General features: G+C 65.1%; 2 protein-coding genes across 2 annotated transcripts; both read left to right on the top strand.

The window, feature by feature from the left end:
* The first annotated feature begins 569 nt into the window (after window positions 1-569).
* On the top strand, window positions 570-6,473 carry AP3S2 (adaptor related protein complex 3 subunit sigma 2). The gene is made up of 6 exons (XM_021541801.2): window positions 570-750; window positions 979-1,070; window positions 1,234-1,345; window positions 2,329-2,400; window positions 5,358-5,465; window positions 5,756-6,473. Exons 1-6 carry the CDS (start codon window positions 682-684, stop codon window positions 5,882-5,884), a joined length of 582 nt encoding a protein of 193 aa, XP_021397476.1. The 5' UTR covers window positions 570-681; the 3' UTR covers window positions 5,885-6,473.
* A 3,267-nt stretch (window positions 6,474-9,740) lies between these two features.
* On the top strand, window positions 9,741-16,315 carry ANPEP (alanyl aminopeptidase, membrane). Its single transcript, XM_021541779.2, has 20 exons — window positions 9,741-10,636; window positions 10,903-11,048; window positions 11,125-11,261; window positions 11,344-11,470; window positions 11,579-11,733; window positions 11,805-11,918; window positions 12,034-12,177; window positions 12,252-12,317; window positions 12,459-12,524; window positions 12,685-12,857; window positions 12,938-13,017; window positions 13,177-13,310; window positions 13,399-13,454; window positions 13,556-13,703; window positions 13,810-13,901; window positions 14,046-14,153; window positions 14,242-14,409; window positions 15,093-15,233; window positions 15,342-15,423; window positions 15,928-16,315. Exons 1-20 carry the CDS (start codon window positions 9,921-9,923, stop codon window positions 16,084-16,086), a joined length of 3,012 nt encoding a protein of 1,003 aa, XP_021397454.2. The 5' UTR covers window positions 9,741-9,920; the 3' UTR covers window positions 16,087-16,315.
* The last annotated feature ends 708 nt before the right edge of the window (window positions 16,316-17,023 follow it).

Genomic DNA, 17,023 nt, shown 5'->3' with positions numbered 1-17,023 from the left:
GCCCTCGATGTCCCCCGCCGTGCCCGGCGGTCCCGAGGAGCCGTGTCCGTACCCTCTCGGTAAGGGCCCGTGGCTAGCGCCCGGTGCCACGCGGGATTGCCCCGCCCTGTTCTCACGTTACTGCGGGCCCTGGCCGGTGTGTGCCCGCGCTGGGCGGAAGCGGGACCGGGCAGTGGCCGGTGAGCTCTGCCCCCGCCGGTTCCCACGCGCTCGCCCCGTCCGGGCACACACCCTTCAGGGTGCCGCTGGCCCTTTAAAAGAAGGCGTGGTCTAACACAGCCCCGCCCCCTGCGCGAGGCGCCGGTCCCGGCGGGGCTGGCGCGCCCCCTGGCGGCGCGCGCGGGAAGCGGCGGTCCCGGTGTTCCGGTGGTCCCGGGGTCCCGGTGTTCCCGGCGGTTCCGGTGTTCCCGGCGGTCCCGGTGGTCCCAGTGGTCCCAGCCGTCCCCGCGCGGGCAGCGGCCGCCGCACCCTCCAGGCCTGCCCGTCTGCCCCGCCGGGCTGCGAGGAGCGGCCGAGCCCTTCCCGGCGGCAGGCCGCGGAGCCCCCGCCTCGGAGCGGCTTTGATCGCTGGCGCGGCCCGGCGCTCCGCAGGGTCACCCCGGGCTCAGCCCGGCGCAGCCCGGTGCGCTTCCGGGGCGGCCGAGGGGCTTCCTGCGCTACGGCCGCGGTGCTGCCGCCGGGATGATCAACGCCATCCTCGTCTTCAACAACCACGGGAAGCCGCGGCTCGTCCGCTTCTACCAGCACCTGGTGCGCCACCGGGGCCGGGCGGGGCCGGGGCCGCCGCTGGGGCTGCGGCGGAGCCCGAGCCCGGTGCGGGAGCGGGAGCGGTGCGGGGCGGAGGGGCCGTGGGGCTCGATGGGCGGGGGGCGTCCCGGGAGCGGGGCGGTCGTGCCGCTGCCCTGTCGCGTCCTTCAGGGTGCCCGGGTCACCCGCGGGTGGCACCGGCAGTGCCCAGCCACCGCGTCCTCCCGGCAGGCAGAAGAGGTGCAGCAGCAGATCATCCGCGACACCTTCCACCTGGTGCTGAAGCGCGATGACCACATCTGCAACTTCCTGGAGTGCGGCAGGTACCAGCGGTGCCCCGGCCCCGTGCACCGGCAGGTACCGGCGGTGCCCCCGGGCAGGTACCGGCGGTGCCCCGGCCCCGTGCACCGGCAGGTACCGGCGGTGCCCCGGCCCCGCGTGGGACCTGGCGTGCCCGAGCCTGCAGCTGTGCCCGTGTCCCCACAGCTTGTTTGGCGGCTCGGACTACAAGCTGATCTACCGCCACTACGCCACGCTGTACTTCGTGTTCTGCGTGGACTCCTCGGAGAGCGAGCTGGGCATCCTGGACCTCATCCAGGTGCGTCCCAGCAGGGCCCGGCTTCCCTGCCAGCCCTGGCACCATTGGGGGCGTTTTGTGGCCCTGCCAGCCCTGTGCCAGCCCTTCTGAAAGGCCTGAGGAGCCCTCGGGGCCGTGCTGGGGATGGGGGCTGCATGTTCTCCCTGAGCTTCCGCGTGGCTTCTTCACCTGGGAGCAGCAGGGAAGGCAATCTGAAGGAATGTCTTCTAAAAATCAAAGCATGGGATCATTTAGGGTGGAAAAGACCCTTGGGAGCACCAAGTCCAACCATTAATTCTAGGATTCTGCAATCCCAGGTTGGAAGGGACCTCAGGGATTGTCTCATCCAGCCTTTCTTGGCAAAACATGGCCTAGACAATTCCCAACACCCTGCCCTGTGAAAAATACCCAGTGCTGGGGAATCCCTCACTTCCTCATGGAGATTATTCAACGGCTGTGTCTTTGGAAAAAAATTTTCCTCTTGAGCCTTAAGAGGAACTTGTACCCATCGCTCTGTGTCTTTCCATATGACTCCTAGTGTTAAAGGAGTTTCCAGCTTCGTAGCCACCCTTTAAACACCAGGATACGGGAAGAAGGTGCCCCCTGAGTCTCCTTTTCTCCAGGATGAGCCCCTTCCTAGCTCCCTCAGCCTCTCCTGTGGCTCCGGCCCCTTCCCAGGTCTGATCCCTTCCCTGGACACGCTCCAGCCCCTCCAGGTTTCTCTTTTTGGGAGAGGCCCAGAGCTGTCCCAGCACTGGAGGTGTCCCAGCAGTGCCAGCCCAGGGGACAGGCACTGCCCTGGGCCTGTGCCCATACTGGGGCTGACACAAGCCAAGTGCCATTGGCCTCTTGCTCACCTGGACGCACCTGGGCTGATGTTCAGCCACAGTCACCAGCATCCCTAGGTCCTTTTTTAGCTTTCTAGTCACTCTGCCCCATGCCTGGAGTGTTCCATGGGGTTGGCGTGACCATCTTGCCTGGTGTGGTGTCTGTCTGCTGCCCAGGTGTTCGTGGAGACGCTGGACAAGTGCTTTGAGAATGTCTGTGAGCTGGACCTCATCTTCCACATGGACAAGGTGGGTGCTGGGCTGGGGCTGGCCAGGAGGGTGTGGGGATGGCAGGGGTCACTGGGAGGGACGGGGATCCTGTGTGGGAAGTTTCAGCCCGTGTCCTTTGGAAGCCCCTGACGTTGTGACCTGCCAAGGAGAGACCCGCGTGCTGGGCTGCTCTGAGCCCTGGGGCTGCCCCTGTGCTGCACAGGCAGCCCTGCTGGAGCTGGGCAGACTCTGGCCTGGCGCTGGGGCGCTCTGCCTCTGCTCCAGCTGTGACAGCTCAGGAGTTAACATTTTACTACAGCTGCTGGGAAAAAATGGGAAGGAACAATGGGAGTGTTTGGAATTCAAAGTGCTGGGTAAACTTTGGTTTGAACCACAGCCTGTAATGCTTCCTCTTGAGCTGGATGGAGATCCTGGGCGGGAACCGTCCTCTTTGATCATGTTCTGGATCTCAAGGCTGAAGATAGCTGGGAGTAGATAGCCAGGAATAGATTTGGAGGAGGGAGAGGCTTGGCTGAGGGCGCTGGGCTTGTGTTGCTGTTGGTCAAGATTTTCTTGCTTTGCTGGAGACAAAACATAGAACAAAAAAGAGCACTGGGAAAAAAAAAAAAGGTGCAAAATGCTCCCTTTCCATTGATGATTCCAGCTGGGGAACTGGCAGGGAAGGGGAGTGAGCAGGTCTGGGGCGCTGTCTGCATTAACAGCTGCTGAGGTTGGGTTTGGTTTCACTGTTTGCCCTATTGCAAACTTTCCAAAATGCCACAACGAGATTTTCTTGTCAGCAAAAGTGTTTATCAAAGGAGGAAGGAGAGTCAAGCAGCTGTGGGAGAAGTGTTGGCAGCTGCCCAGGTCACCTCTGCCCACAGCTGGGGGAGGATATGCTCATGGGCACTGACTCTGTGGGATGGGCAGGACTCAGCAGTTTTTCACTCAGCCTTACTCTCAGCTTTGCATGGGCTTTGCATGTAAAACACTGAGCCCCATGGCCAGCCCCAGCCCTTGGGCAGGGCACATCACACCTTTGCCAGCAGCAGTGGGTCACCCTTCTTCTGGCCCCTCCTGACAGAAGAACATTCTCAGGAGATGGGGGTCGGGGTTTCTGGTAGTGGAGACCCCAGCTCGGTCACCCCGGCTTTCCCAGCCCTTCCCATCTGGTGCTCCTGCTGCTTCCCAGCTTCGACTCTTGGCCATTATCAGTTGGTTCTTGGGTCTCTTTCTATATTAGGCAGGTGTTTATTTCTCAGACGTGCTCATGGTCCCGTGCTTCCCGGAGCTGGGTTGCAGAGGATGGTGTTTGGGGTGCTGGGAATGTGCTGCTGTGTCCTGCTGGCCCCTGGCATGCCCAGGCAGGGCCCTGAGTGTCTCTGGGGACAGGGCTGTGAGTGTCTCCCTGGGCAGGGGATGCCAGGCGTTCAGGTGCAACTTTGGCTGCATTCTGTAATTTTTCTTTTCGCCTTAAGTTCCACCTTGCACTGCTTGCAGCACAGGGCCCTGGGACCGGAGCTGTGGTGGGCCCGGGCTCCTGCTCCTGCCGTGGGCTGATGGAGGGGGACACTGGTCAGGCCCCAGTGACACCAGTGCTCATAGCTGTTGGCACTGGGAGCCCCAGTGAGCTGCAGGGATCCCCTGTCCCAGGCGGGCTCGGGTGGACTCTGCCCAGACCTCGGCCATGCTCTCCACCTTGGAGGGGAGCGTGAGCTGCACTCACAGCTGCGGAGTCCCAGAGGAGACACAGAGTCCTCAGGATGTGCTGTGCTTGGAAAACAAAACTCAGGATTTCTGCCCCGTTGGTTTGGAGCCAGCTTGGGCCGAAGCCAGGTCTTGGAGGAACGTTTCCTGATGCTCCCATATCCTTCTAGGCTGTGGGAGGCACTTGCTGCAGCTGCATCAGCATGTGCTGGGACTGGGCTGTGGGATGGGGGTTCCAGGGCTGCCTGGGGCTCACCCTGTGCTGTGCTGATCCCACACACTGCTGCTGCAGGCACTGTGGGAGTGGGGCAGGAGCTTCGGGGAGCCCTGGGCGGGGTCACCTCCCAGAGCTGGGATTGCCCCTCAGAGCACGTTCTCGCGTGCTCTTTTCTCCCCAGGATTGTCCTGGTGGTGTTAGTCACAAGGTGTTTACAGGTACAGCCTGGCTCTGTGAAACCATAAAACAATCTCATAACCCAGCCGTGCTCCTGTGTAGCCTCTTTCACGGAAGTAACTGGGACCCATAAATCCGTTATCTGTGCTGGGAGCTCGTTGGGAGCTGCTGACTGTGCAGGCAATGCTGAGCTGAGCCAGGTGCAGGAGATGAAGGGGGTTGTAGCCAGTAGCACAGCCTGGCTGCTGCCTCGAGGCTGGTTGCAATTTCTGGGGTTGCACTGTTCCTTTCCCTGCTCTGTCTGTGTGGTTGCATTGGCCCTGCCTGGCTGTTCTTCCTCGGACTCGAGGGATCCCAGGGGAGGAGCAGACTCCCTTGGCAGTTCTGTGCTTTCTCTGTGCCTATGCCACAGTCCTGACCTTCCTAAGCGGAGAGGCCAGGCTCTGGCCTGGCTTTCTGAGGAGAAGGAGCTTCTGGGGAGAAGTGTCCTGCCCAGGGAGGACCCTGCTGCCTGCTGGGCTCATCCCTAGTCCATCCCTAGGACCATTGCTGCTGTGACCTGGCTGCTGGCCTAGGGAGGGAGCAGCATGTGTCGGGGTGGCACGGGCTGTGCCAGTCGAGCCAGCTGCACCTGGCTGCTGCAGGGCTGCTGTGTGTCTGTGGGTGGTGGGTGTCATCTCCAGAGGGGTGCAGGTGGTAAGTGGAGCTCTGGGGCTCCCCATGCCAAGGACCCTGGCCGCCCTTTCGCTCTCCAGGCAGCTCAGAAGGGGACAGGGGTAGATTTGTGTCCTCTGGGCAGATACTGGCCCCTGACACGCCCCCATGCTGGCGCTGCAGCTGCTGCGGGCCAGGACCGAGCCCTCAGCCTTCTGTTCCCTCCGTCCCTCCCTGGCAGGTCCACCACATCCTGCAGGAGATGGTGATCGGCGGGATGGTGCTGGAGACCAACATGAACGAGATTGTGGCGCAGGTGGAGGCCCAGGGCAAGCTGGAGAAGGCAGAGGTGAGCAGCGACGCTGCGGCTCTGCCCCGCGGGAGCTGGCAGACCCTGGGCTGCGAGGGGGTGGCCCACGGGGACTGAGGTGGGCGTGGGGGGTATCCAGGGTATTCCCAGGTCTGCTTGCCTGAGCCCTCAGGATGGGGCCGGCGACATCCCTGCCCAGTGGTGCTGGTCAAGAGCGCAGGGAGCTGCCTGTGGAAGGGGTTCTTTTGTCAAGGTTCCTGAGCCCAGGTTTATCAAAGATGCAGCTGCGGAGGGGCTGTGGCCCATGGTCATGGTCCCTCTGTCCCCAGGGAGGCCTCTCAGCTGCTCCTTCCCGCGCCGTGTCGGCTGTGAAGAACATCAACCTGCCCGAGATCCCCCGCAACATCAACATCGGGGACATCAACATCAAAGTGCCCAACCTGTCGCAGTTCATGTGAGCAGCCCGTGCTGGGGGCTGCCCGCCAAGCAGAGCGGGGGTCCCGGGCTCCTCCCGGGGCTCTGCATGTGCCACACAGGGGCCGATGGTGGCCGAGGGCAGGGAGCGGTGACAGGGCTCAGAGAACGAGCTGGGGAGTCCCTCCCTCTGGACCTGGGCTCAGCTCTGCTCTCTGGTCCCCCAACAAGGAGGGTGCTCTTCCTTCCCCTCGCTCCCTGGGGACACACAGCCTCTCCTTGCTGTGGGGAAGGGCTGGCTCCTGCCTCTCCCGGGGTTCTTGGGATTCCCAGAGGTGAGAGTGTGCCTGTAGTGGCACTGTCAGGAGCTGCAGGTTGTCTGCTCCACCCTCCCAGCCGTGGCTGTGCCCTGCCCTGGTCCTGCTCTCTGTGATGGGCCCCGGCTGAGTGGGGATCCCTCATGGGAGCTGCTGTGTGCCCGGGGGACAGTGAGTGGGACATGCTGGGGCAGGAATGGCAGCAAGAGGGACAGGAGCTGAGTGACCTGGGGGCTTGCAGGGCCAGGCCAGGCTGGGGCAGGCTGGGGCTGCTGGAGTGGGTCCCTGTGTCCCAATAAACTGCCCTTGAACCCGTGTCTGTGTCTGCTGTGGGTGCTGCTGGAAGGGGAGGGGGCCGGGGGCTCTGTGCAGCTCTCCTGGGGCAGCTGCAGCCCTGGGGGGCTTTTGGCTGGTGGAGGCCCAGGGGGTGGGAAAGGGGGCCCCAGAGCCCCAGGGGAGGGCAGGGGCCTTAGGGCAGCGTCCCTGGCTGCACCCGCTGCTCTCAGAGCAGGCATGGGGATGGTGATGGCCACGATGGCTGTGACAATGTCCCCAGCTTTGGGCCTTTAGTGGCAGTTCACCCTTTGCCAGTTCCTGCCCTCTCCCTGCTGCAGGGCAGCAGCTCTGTGAGCTCTGACCGCTCTGTGGGTGTGTGGGAGCTGTGGGGCTGGGGTCCTCTGAGGTTGGGGAGGAGCAGGGCTTGTCCTGGGGGATCACAGTGACCCTGATGGGCTCTGTCAGCCATGTACCCCACGCCCCTGGCTCCACCAAAGCTCCATCTGGCCACCAGCCCCTGGGCCTGGCCAGAGGCCCTTCCTCTGCTCCCCAGCTGTGCTCCAGGTTCTGCCTCCACTTCCCCTGGCAGGGAAACCGTGACTCTGCCTAGAAGGAATTTCCCCTCCCTGCAGCTTAACCCTTCCGCAGCTGGCCACTAGCCACATCAGCCCTCCTGGAGGTCAAGGAGCTGGGCAACCTGCTGTGTCCTCTTCTCCGCTGGCTCTCCTCTCCCTCCGCTTCCTCCTGTTCCTCCTCCTCCTCCTCCTCCTCCTCCTCCTCCTCTTGTAGGTGCCGGCGAAGGGTGCAGGTGAGCCATCGTGCCTGGGCTGTGTCCCGGGGCTGGGACGCGGAGTCTGGCAGGACTGGGGCGGTCGGAGGGGACCGCTCCAGCTCACCTCACGGTGAGGGGGGCGGCGAGGCCCCGTGCCGCTGGGGCCGTGTCCGGCCACTCGTGCTCCCCGTGCACCGCCCGTGGCGGCTCCGCTACCGGCTCCGGCCCCGCCGCCCCGGCCCGGCCGCTCTGCGGGGCGTGCGAGGCTGGGGCCGGGATCCCCTCTGCCAGGATCCCCTCTGCCGGGATCCCCTCTGCCAGGATCCCCCCTGCCGGGATTCCCTCTGCCGGGAGCCCCTCTGCCGGGCAGGAGCCGGGCAGCAGCCGGGCCGGAGCCAGGCAGGAGCCGGGCAGCAGCCGGGCAGGGGCACGGGAAGGAGCCGGGCAGCAGCCGGGCAGGGGCACGGGAAGGAGCCGGGCAGGAGCCGGGCCGGAGCCGGGCAGGAGCCGGGCAGCAGCCGGGCAGCAGCCGGGCAGGGGCACGGGAAGGAGCCGGGCAGGAGCCGGGCCGGAGCCGGGCCGGAGCCGGGCAGCAGCCGGGCAGGAGCCGGGCAGGAGCCGGGCAGGGGCACGGGAAGGAGCCGGGCAGCAGCCGGGCCGGAGCCGGGCAGCAGCCGGGCCGGAGCCGGGCAGGGCCGCCAGGAGCCGGGCAGCAGCCGGGCCGGAGCCGGGCAGGGCCGCCAGGAGCCGGGCAGCAGCCGGGCCGGAGCCGGGAAGGAGCCGGGCCGGAGCCGGGCAGGGCCGCCAGGAGCCGGGCAGGGGCACGGGAAGGAGCCGGGCAGCAGCCGGGCCGGAGCCGGGCCGGAGCCGGGCCGGAGCCGGGCCGGAGCCGGGCAGGAGCCGGGCAGCAGCCGGGCAGCAGCCGGGCCGGAGCCGGGCCGGAGCCGGGCCGGAGCCGGGCAGGAGCCGGGCAGGGGCACGGGAAGGAGCCGGGCAGGGGCACGGGAAGGAGCCGGGCAGCAGCCGGGCCGGAGCCGGGCAGCAGCCGGGCAGCAGCCGGGCCGGAGCCGGGCAGGGCCGCCCGCGGGGCGCAGGAAGGGGCAGCAGCGCGGGCGGACCCCGCTGGCCCCGCGGAGCGCAGGAAGGTGAGGGGGAGCTCGGCTGCCGCGGGCGCTGCACGGCCCAAGCAGGGCCAGCCTTGGGCTGGACCGAGCGGGGAAGGGGCTGCGGGGGCTGCGGGGTGTGCGGCGAGCCGTGCGGCTCACATACATGGGGGCTATGGGGCCCGTATGCAGTGCGGGGTTTGGGGGGTCTGTGGGGGTTCATGACGGCGTGGAGGGCGCTGGGGGGTGTCAGGCTGTGGGGTGCGTGAGGCCAGAGCCCCAAGGGCCCCCGTGCCCACGGGGACGACACCAAACCCTGTGGGAGATGTGTGTGCTGCTGGCCGGCTCCAGGGAGGGGTCGTGTGGGGTGGGACAGTCCTGCAGGCTGGGTGCTGTGTCTGCTGCTCCCCGTTAACCCCATCCAGCCCCTCCATCCAGCCCCTCCATCCAGCCCCCCCTGCGTGCTGTGCCCCCGGGGCTATGGGGAGGGCCAGCAGGCCCACTGGCACGGGACAGGGGGTGTGCAGAGTGCCGGGCACCTTCCCAGTCACCCGTGGCCTTGGTCCCGTGGGGGACTGTCCCCAAAGCCTTTGGCCAGGGCCAGCGTGGGGATGGTTCTGAGAGAGCCAGCAGTGACCTCTGGGCCTGGAGCATTGCTGTGCCTGACAGGGAGTGCCAGGGACACCAGCAGCATCCAGAGGGATTTGTGCAGGTGCATCTGGGTGCTGCCTGGGACAGGGCAAGGGCTCCCTGAGGACACCACTCACTCATCCTGGTTTGCCCTTTGCCCCAGCTGTGGCTTCTGGCAGCACCTTCCCATATCTCCCAATGGAGAGATCGATTAGATCCTGAGAACGGGACTTCCTATTTCTTCCCAGTGTGTGACAGGATGTGTTACCCACCCCCACCCCACCCTGGGTGGGGACCTCACCTATGCCCACTGGGGCTGGGCTCACAAGGACGGAGTTTGACCCCACTGCCTCCAGAATTGTGACCCTGGACTTTGAGAGGGCTGTGAGCAGAGGGAGCTCCTCCCAAGTGTCCTCCCCCACATTCCCGTGCCGTTCCTAGACCCCTGTGCTGCACTATGCTGCTCCGCTTTGCCTGGGTGGGGCAGCCTGTGGGCTGTGCCCCCCGCACGCAGGGACAGCCCGGACCCTCTGAGAGTGGCTCAGACACTGTCACTCGAGGGTGGATGGGGTGACGCTGAGTCTGCATCTGGGCTCGGCTGCTGGGGACACATGCCAGGCCCCGCAGCACGGCGTGGATGTGGCTGCTGGCTGCGACCACCTGCTCTGTCCCTCCTGCAGGGCCAGGCCAGCGCTGGGAAGGACGCCGGGGTCCAGGCCCGCAGCCCGTGCACGCTCCCCGATGGTGCCACCCCGCACCGCCAGCTCTGCCCCTGCAGCAGCGGCGCCGGGCCTTGGTGCTCCTGCCAGGCTGGGAGGCGGGCGGGAGGAAAGCTCATCCCAGGGTCTGTCGCCGCCCTGAACCCCATGGCCATTTAATCCTTCACCCATTAACTTGGACTAATAAACCTCGTGGGAGCGAGAGGCTAAAAGCCGTGCTTGCACCAGCGCCGTCCCCGCCAGTGCCGCTCCTGCTGCCCGCCATGGCAGGCGGCTTCTTCATCAGCAAGACCGTGGGCATCGTGGCCATTGTGCTGGGCCTGGGGGCTGTGGCCACCATCATTGCACTCTCGGTGGTGTACGCCCAGGAAAAGAACAAGGGGGTATCAGATGTGGGCACCAGCACCACGGCCAGCCCGGGCACTGGCACCACGGCCAGCCTGGGCACCAGCACCACGGCCAGCCCGGGCACTGGCACCACGGCCAGCCTGGGCACCAGCACCACGGCCAGCCCGGGCACCAACACCACGGCCAGCCCGGGCACCAGCACCACCACCCCTGCACCCAACAATCCCTGGAACCAGTGGAGGTTGCCAGCCACGCTGAAGCCGGAGTTCTACGAGGTATCCCTGCAGCCCTTCCTGAAGCCAGATGCCAACAACATGTACATCTTCAAGGGCAACAGCAGTGTGGTCTTCATGTGTGAGAAGGCCACCGACCTCATCCTCATCCACAGCAAGAAGCTGAACTACACCATGCAGGGCTCCTTCCATGCCACCTTGCAGGCAGAGGGTGGTGGCAATGCCCCTGCCATCTCCCGCACCTGGCTGGAGACTCCCACCGAGTACCTGGTGGTGCAGCTGGGCGCTCCTCTGCAGCAGGGCCAGCGGTACCGGCTGTCCAGCAGCTTCACCGGGGAGCTGGCCGATGACCTGGCTGGCTTCTACCGCAGCGAGTACACGGACGAGTCAGGCAGCAAGTAGGTGGAGGGCAGGGGTGGGGTGGAAGCCACAGCGCTGGCCCAGTGTGGTGCTGGGAAGGGGAATGGGGGCACGGGGCTGGCACGGGGCAGTGGAGGGCATGAGCTGGCTTTGGGGCTCCTCTCCCACCAGGACTGTGGGATGGGTGTGTGGAGCCTCTGTGCCGCCCTTGCATCCTCATGCTGCCCTGGTGGGGGTGGGAGAAAGGGCACTGGGGGGTGCGGCCTCCACAGGGACCCCCAGGACTGATGGGGCTGGCTCACAGGCAGGTGGTGGCCACCACGCAGATGCAGGCGGCTGACGCACGCAAAGCTTTCCCCTGCTTCGACGAGCCGGCCATGAAAGCCAACTTCACAGTGACGCTGATCTACCCGTCTGGCTATGAGGCCATTTCCAACATGCCTGCCAAAAGTGAGTGGGGCAGGGGAGCCCCGCTGGGGGGCTGGGGACCTGGCAGAGCTGTGGGGTGATTCTCTGATCTCCACAGACACCAGGGAGCAGGTGATTGATGGAGTGACCTGGAACGTCACTGAGTTTGACACCACTCCCCGGATGTCCACGTACCTGCTGGCCTTCATTGTCAGCCGGTTCAGCCACGTGGAGAGAATATCAAACAACACACTGGTAGGATGAGGTGGGGTGCACCCCCTGCCCACCTGGGTGGCTGAGCCTGGGCCACTGATGAGTCCTGCATCCTCCTCTCCAGATCCGCATTTGGGGCCGCCCCAAAGCCATCAGCGAGGGCCAGGGCGACTACGCACTCAATGTCACTGGTCCCATCCTCAACTTCTTTGAGGATCATTACAACACGTCCTACCCGCTCCCCAAGTCTGGTGGGTGCTGTGGGGCACCTGGGGCACTGGGCTGAGGTACCCACCGCAGGGGGGAAGATGGTCCAGCGTGCTGCCAGCGGGGCACTGACAGGACCCCTCCGCCCCCAGACCAGGTCGGCCTCCCCGATTTCAATGCGGGCGCGATGGAGAACTGGGGGCTGGTGACCTACCGGGAGAACTCGCTGCTCTTCGATGCTGTGTACTCCTCCATTGGCAACAAGGAGCGGGTGGTGACCGTCATCGCCCACGAGCTGGCACACCAGGTACCTGCTGCGCCCCCGCCCGCTCCCCTGGCTGATGGCTGGCGGCTGAGGGAGTGCTGTGCCCTCTGCAGTGGTTTGGGAATTTAGTGACGCTGCGGTGGTGGAACGACCTGTGGCTGAACGAGGGCTTCGCCTCGTACGTGGAGTACCTGGGTGCCAACTCTGCTGAGCCCTCCTGGAACATTGTGAGTGCCCGGGACGATGGGCGCGGGGGCAGGTGGGGCGGCAGGCACCCCGGGGCTGCCCCGGTGCCAGGCGCTACGCGCGGCGCTGAGGCGGGTGCCGGTGCCCCCTCTGCAGAAAGACCTGATGGTGCTGAACGAGCTGCATGCCGTGATGGCAACGGACGCCCTGGCCAGCTCCCACCCGCTCTCCTTCCGCGAGGAGGAGATCAACACCCCGGCCCAGATCAGCGAAGTCTTCGACAGCATCTCCTACAGCAAGGTGTGCACGGGGGTCCCTGGGGTGGGGATGGACTCTGGGCCGTCCCTGGCTTCTCTCACCTGCTGTCCCTGCAGGGAGCATCGGTGCTGCGCATGCTCTCAAGCTTCCTTAGCGAGGAGGTCTTCAAGAAGGGGCTGCAGGTGAGGTGCTGCTGGTACTGGGGGGCGGCGAGCCCAGTGCGGGGTGGGATCCCATGGTGGAGGCCTTCCTGGCTGCTCTAGGGGGGTCCCACACCCCAGACTTGTCCTTGCTCACCCATCTCTCCTGATGCTCTCCCACAGTCCTACCTCCACACCTTCTCCTACAGCAACACCATCTACACTGACCTCTGGGTCCATCTGCAAGAGGTAGGAGCGGGCTGGTGCTCCTGCAGCATCCCCGGCCCGGGCTCTGGGGGGCTGCCTGGTGGGACAGGGTCCCACGTGCCGGGGAGGGTTGCAGCACTGGCCGAGCCCCACGCTGGCCGTGCCCCTGGCCCTGGTGACCAGTGGCGCTGCCATCCCGCAGGCGGTGAAGAACAACAACGTCCAACTGCCTGACACTATCAGCAACATCATGGACCGCTGGACGCTGCAGATGGGCTTCCCTGTGGTCACTGTTGACACCCGCAGCGGCACCGTCAGCCAGACCCATTTTCTGCTGGATCCCACATCTTCTGTGGACAGACCCTCTGTCTTCAAGTGAGTGTGGCGGGGCTGGCTGGGAACTGAGGGGTCAGGGGATGAGGGCCAGTCCCACCACCTGTCTGTCCACGGCGCAGCTACACCTGGATCATCCCCATCACCTGGATGACAGGCACTGGCTCCGGGAACGACATCTACTGGCTGACCAAAGTCACAGGTATGGTGTGTCCTGGCCGTGAGTGGGGGTCTTGCTGCTATCTCCACTGCCGTGGCACTGGTCGGGGTTCCCAGGGAGGCAGAGGTTGTGGGGGCTGAGCCTGGCCCTCCCTGGTGGGTGGGGGTGCAGCTCTGGCAGAGCCTCCTGTCCCCTTCCCAGACACCGCCACCAGCTTCATGGTCAACAGCCCCAACTGGCTCCTGCTGAACCTCAATGTCACCGGGTACTTCCGTGTCAATTACAACCAGGAGAACTGGGACCAGCTCCTCAAGCAGCTTGATGCTAACCACATGGTACCCGGGGCACCCAGGGCTGCGGTGTGGGACCCCATTCACACCACCCAGCTCAGCCTGCCCTGAGACTCTGACTTTGCTCTCTCAGGTCTTCCCTGTGATCAACCGTGCCCAGATCATTGACGACGCCTTTAACCTGGCCAGGTGAGCCCTGCCTGGTGGTCTGGATGCCACCGGGGTGAGGGGCTGGATGGGGTGGGTGCCCAGTGGGGCTGAGGAGGTGACGCTACCCTCATCCCTGGCAGGGCCAAGTACGTCAACGTGACCTTGGCTCTGAACACGACACGGTTCCTGAGCCAGGAGACGGAATACATGCCCTGGCAGGCAGCGCTCAACAGCCTCCAGTACTTCCAGCAGATGTTTGACCGCAGCGAGGTCTTCGGGGCCATGTCGGTGAGTGGAGCCACCTCGCCGTGCTGGCCGTCGGGCCAGGATTGCCCCCATGGTGGTGTGGGGGCTGCTGCCAGTGACACTGGCACTGACTCCCTCTTGCCCCCAGAAATACATGCACAAGCAGGTGACCCCACTCTTCAACTACTACAAGAACATCACCAATAACTGGAGGGATATCCCCAGCGGCCTGATGGCCCAGTGAGTACCGTGGCCCTGGGGCTGGGCTGCATCCCGGGGGTCTCTGTGGCTGCGCTGGGCAGTGGGCACAGCCCTGCCTCCAGCCGGCACTGGGCAGTGAGTGCCCTGTGCCGGACCCCAGCCCTCACAGCCCCTCTCCCCCAGGTACAACGAGGTCAATGCCATCAGCACCGCCTGCTCCTACGGTGTCACTGATTGCCAGAATTTGGCCGCCAACTACTTGCAACAGTGGAGGAATGGCTCCACCAACCCGTGAGTCCTCGGAAGCCCCGGCGCCGTGTGTGTGGTCAGGATGGGCGCAGCGAGGGGCTCCTGCCACTGACGGCTCCTACCCCAACAGGGTCCCCCCGAACCTGCGCTCAGCCATCTACTGCAGCATGGTGGCCACAGGCGGGGAGGATGCCTGGGACTTCCTCTGGGAGAAGTTCAAGGAGGCCCACGTGGTGTCTGAGGCTGACAAGCTCCGCACAGCCCTCTCCTGCAGCCCCCACCCCTGGATCCTCAACCGGTGCGTGTGGGGTTGTCTCGGTCGCTCGTGCGGGGTGTGGTGATGGTTCCTTAGCCGGTCCCAAAAGTGCAAACAGGCAAACGGCAGGGGACCGTCAGTTTAATCACAACAAATGCACCTTTATTGTGGTACCAACGGCAAATGCGAGGGGACAGGAGAGGGAAATAAAGAATAGAGAGAGAAGAGGGGAAGGGGAATTGTAGCTACCACTGTCGAGATAAGGTCCTCAATGGTCCAGCCACATGGATTCGTCGTTGTCCGTGGGGGTTAACCAAAGTCTTCCCGAAAGGTTACAGTTTATATAGTCTTTAACCAAAGGGAGTGGCATCTGGACAGGTGGGCAAGATTGATGGGCCATTGTGAGGAGCCCCGTGGTCTGTGAATCAGCTGCTGGCTAGCAGGACAAGCCACGCCCTGTGCTAGTCACACCCTGTTGGAATGCAGCGTTCTGTAGAAGCACAGTGAGCACACCTGCAAACAGACACTTGGCAGGTGTCCATATCAACCTCGGCCAGGCCAGAGCCCTGTCAGGGTCTGCAGGGTCCTTGCGATGGTCGTGAGGCAGGAGCAGGGAACTTCGGACCATCTCTCACAGGGCACAGTGGTGTGTCCCCACCAGCCCATCACCCTCATCATGTCCACTGCCCCTGCCAGCCCCTCACCACCTCATCGTGCCCCTCCAGGTACCTGCAGTACACGCTCGACCCCACAAAGATCCGGAAGCAGGATGCCACCTCTACGATCAACAGCATTGCCAGCAACGTTGTGGGGCAGTCCCTGGCCTGGGACTTCATCCGTGGCAACTGGAGGATGCTCTTCACCCAGTGAGCGCCGTGGGGGCTGGGGGCACCCTGTCTGCCTGCGCCCCTTGAGGGTGGCACTGTCCCTTCCCCTGTCCCTCCCCCTGGCTCAGCACACTTCTGCTCTCCCAGGTATGGGGGCGGCTCCTTCTCCTTCTCCCGGCTGATTTTATCGGTGACCCAGCGCTTCTCCTCAGAGTTTGAGCTGCAACAGGTGAGGCCAGGGACCCCAGCCTTGGCAGAGCTGCCCTTTGCCAGCAGCCCTTGTGAGGGGATTTCCTGCCCCTTGTGTGCCCAGGGGTCCAAGGGCTCCTGTCCTTGTCACGGGCTGCTGGGGTGGTGGCAGGGATGCCCAAGGGCTGTCAGAGTGCTCTTGGAGGCTGTTAGGGTGCTGCATGGTCTTCAGGAGGCTGTTGGGGTGCTCCTGGAAGTTGCTGAGATGGTGCTGGTGGCTCTCAGGGTGCTATTGGGGCTGTCAGGATGATGTTGGGTGGTGTTGGGGGCTGCTGGAGTGGTGCTAGGGGCTCACAGAGGCTATTGGGGTGCTCCTGGGGGCTGTTGGTGTCTGGCCAGGGAGCAGCTGGGAGATGCTGGGGTGGTGCTGGAGTGCTCATAGGGGTGTTCCTGGGGAGGTCCAGCGGTGCTGGGAGCTGCTGGGATGTGCCAGGGGTTGCCGGGCCCGTGCCCTGCCTGCTCCAGCCCCATCTCTGCCTGGCAGCTGGAGCAGTTCAAGAAGGACAACCAGGACATCGGGTTTGGGTCGGGGACACGGGCGCTGGAGCAGGCGCTGGAGCGGACCCGCGCTAACATCATCTGGGTGAAGGAGAACCAGGCCACGGTGCTGGACTGGTTTGAGAACGAGATCAAGAGCAGATAACAGGAGCCTGCACTTCCCTGGCCACCAGGACGGGCCCTCGGCCTCTCCCGACTCCCTCAGGCCCGGACCTGCGGCCATGGCCGACCACTCACTCCATGCCCCCGCACTGCCAGCGAGGGGCTGACCCTGCATGATGGGCACTGGGAACTCGGGGGCTTGGCTGGGGAGGTCGGGCTGCTGTGCTCTGCGCTGTAAATAAAATCCTGCCCCGTTTCCAGGGCGTGCTGGGGCCGCGCTGTGGGGCCGTGACACGCCGGGTAGGAAGCGCCAGGGCCCGCAGCCGGGGCAGCCCGGGGCTGTGAGCCCCCGGCTGTTAGGAGCCTGGTGCTAAGTGGCTCTGGGGGCTCTGCTGACGCCAGCCCCCGGCCCCTCTGTCTGACAGCTGCGTGCGAGCTCTCCTGCTGGGCCTGCTCAGGGGCACTGGCACGGGACCCTCTGCCTGCGCTGCTCCGGGCAGGGGCTGCAGGCTGGGACAGCTGGAGGGACCGTCCCTCGAGGGGCACCCTGCGCCCCGCAGGGACGGAGCTGCCCTGGGCACGGGGACGGGACCCTCAGCAGGTGGGAGCCGGGGTCAGTGGGGCGGGGGACGGCCCAGGTGGAGAGTCCCTCTGCTGCCTCAGCCCTGGGACATGGCCGGGCTGGGGCTGGGCTGGCAGCGGGCATGGTGCTGCTGGCCCCGGGCAGCGCTGGCCCTGCGTGTGCCGTGCCAGCCTGAGGGGCACTCCCAGCCCTGCCCCTGCTGAGGTGCAGCCAGCAGGTCCCACAGTGAGGAACAGGGGAGCAGCTCTGCGGGGTGGCTTTAGTGAGGATCCTGGTGTCTGTGCCATCCTGTGCAGCTCTGCAGCATGGCCACGCCACTGCCCCACGGCCACGCCACTGTCCCACTGCCCCACGGCCACGCCACTGAGCCTGTGTGGGCTCTGCGTCCAGGGGTGCA

This window comes from Lonchura striata, chromosome 11 (genome assembly GCF_046129695.1).
Source record: "Lonchura striata isolate bLonStr1 chromosome 11, bLonStr1.mat, whole genome shotgun sequence".
NCBI lineage: Eukaryota > Metazoa > Chordata > Aves > Passeriformes > Estrildidae > Lonchura > Lonchura striata.
This window is presented reverse-complemented; position numbering and strand designations above follow the sequence as displayed.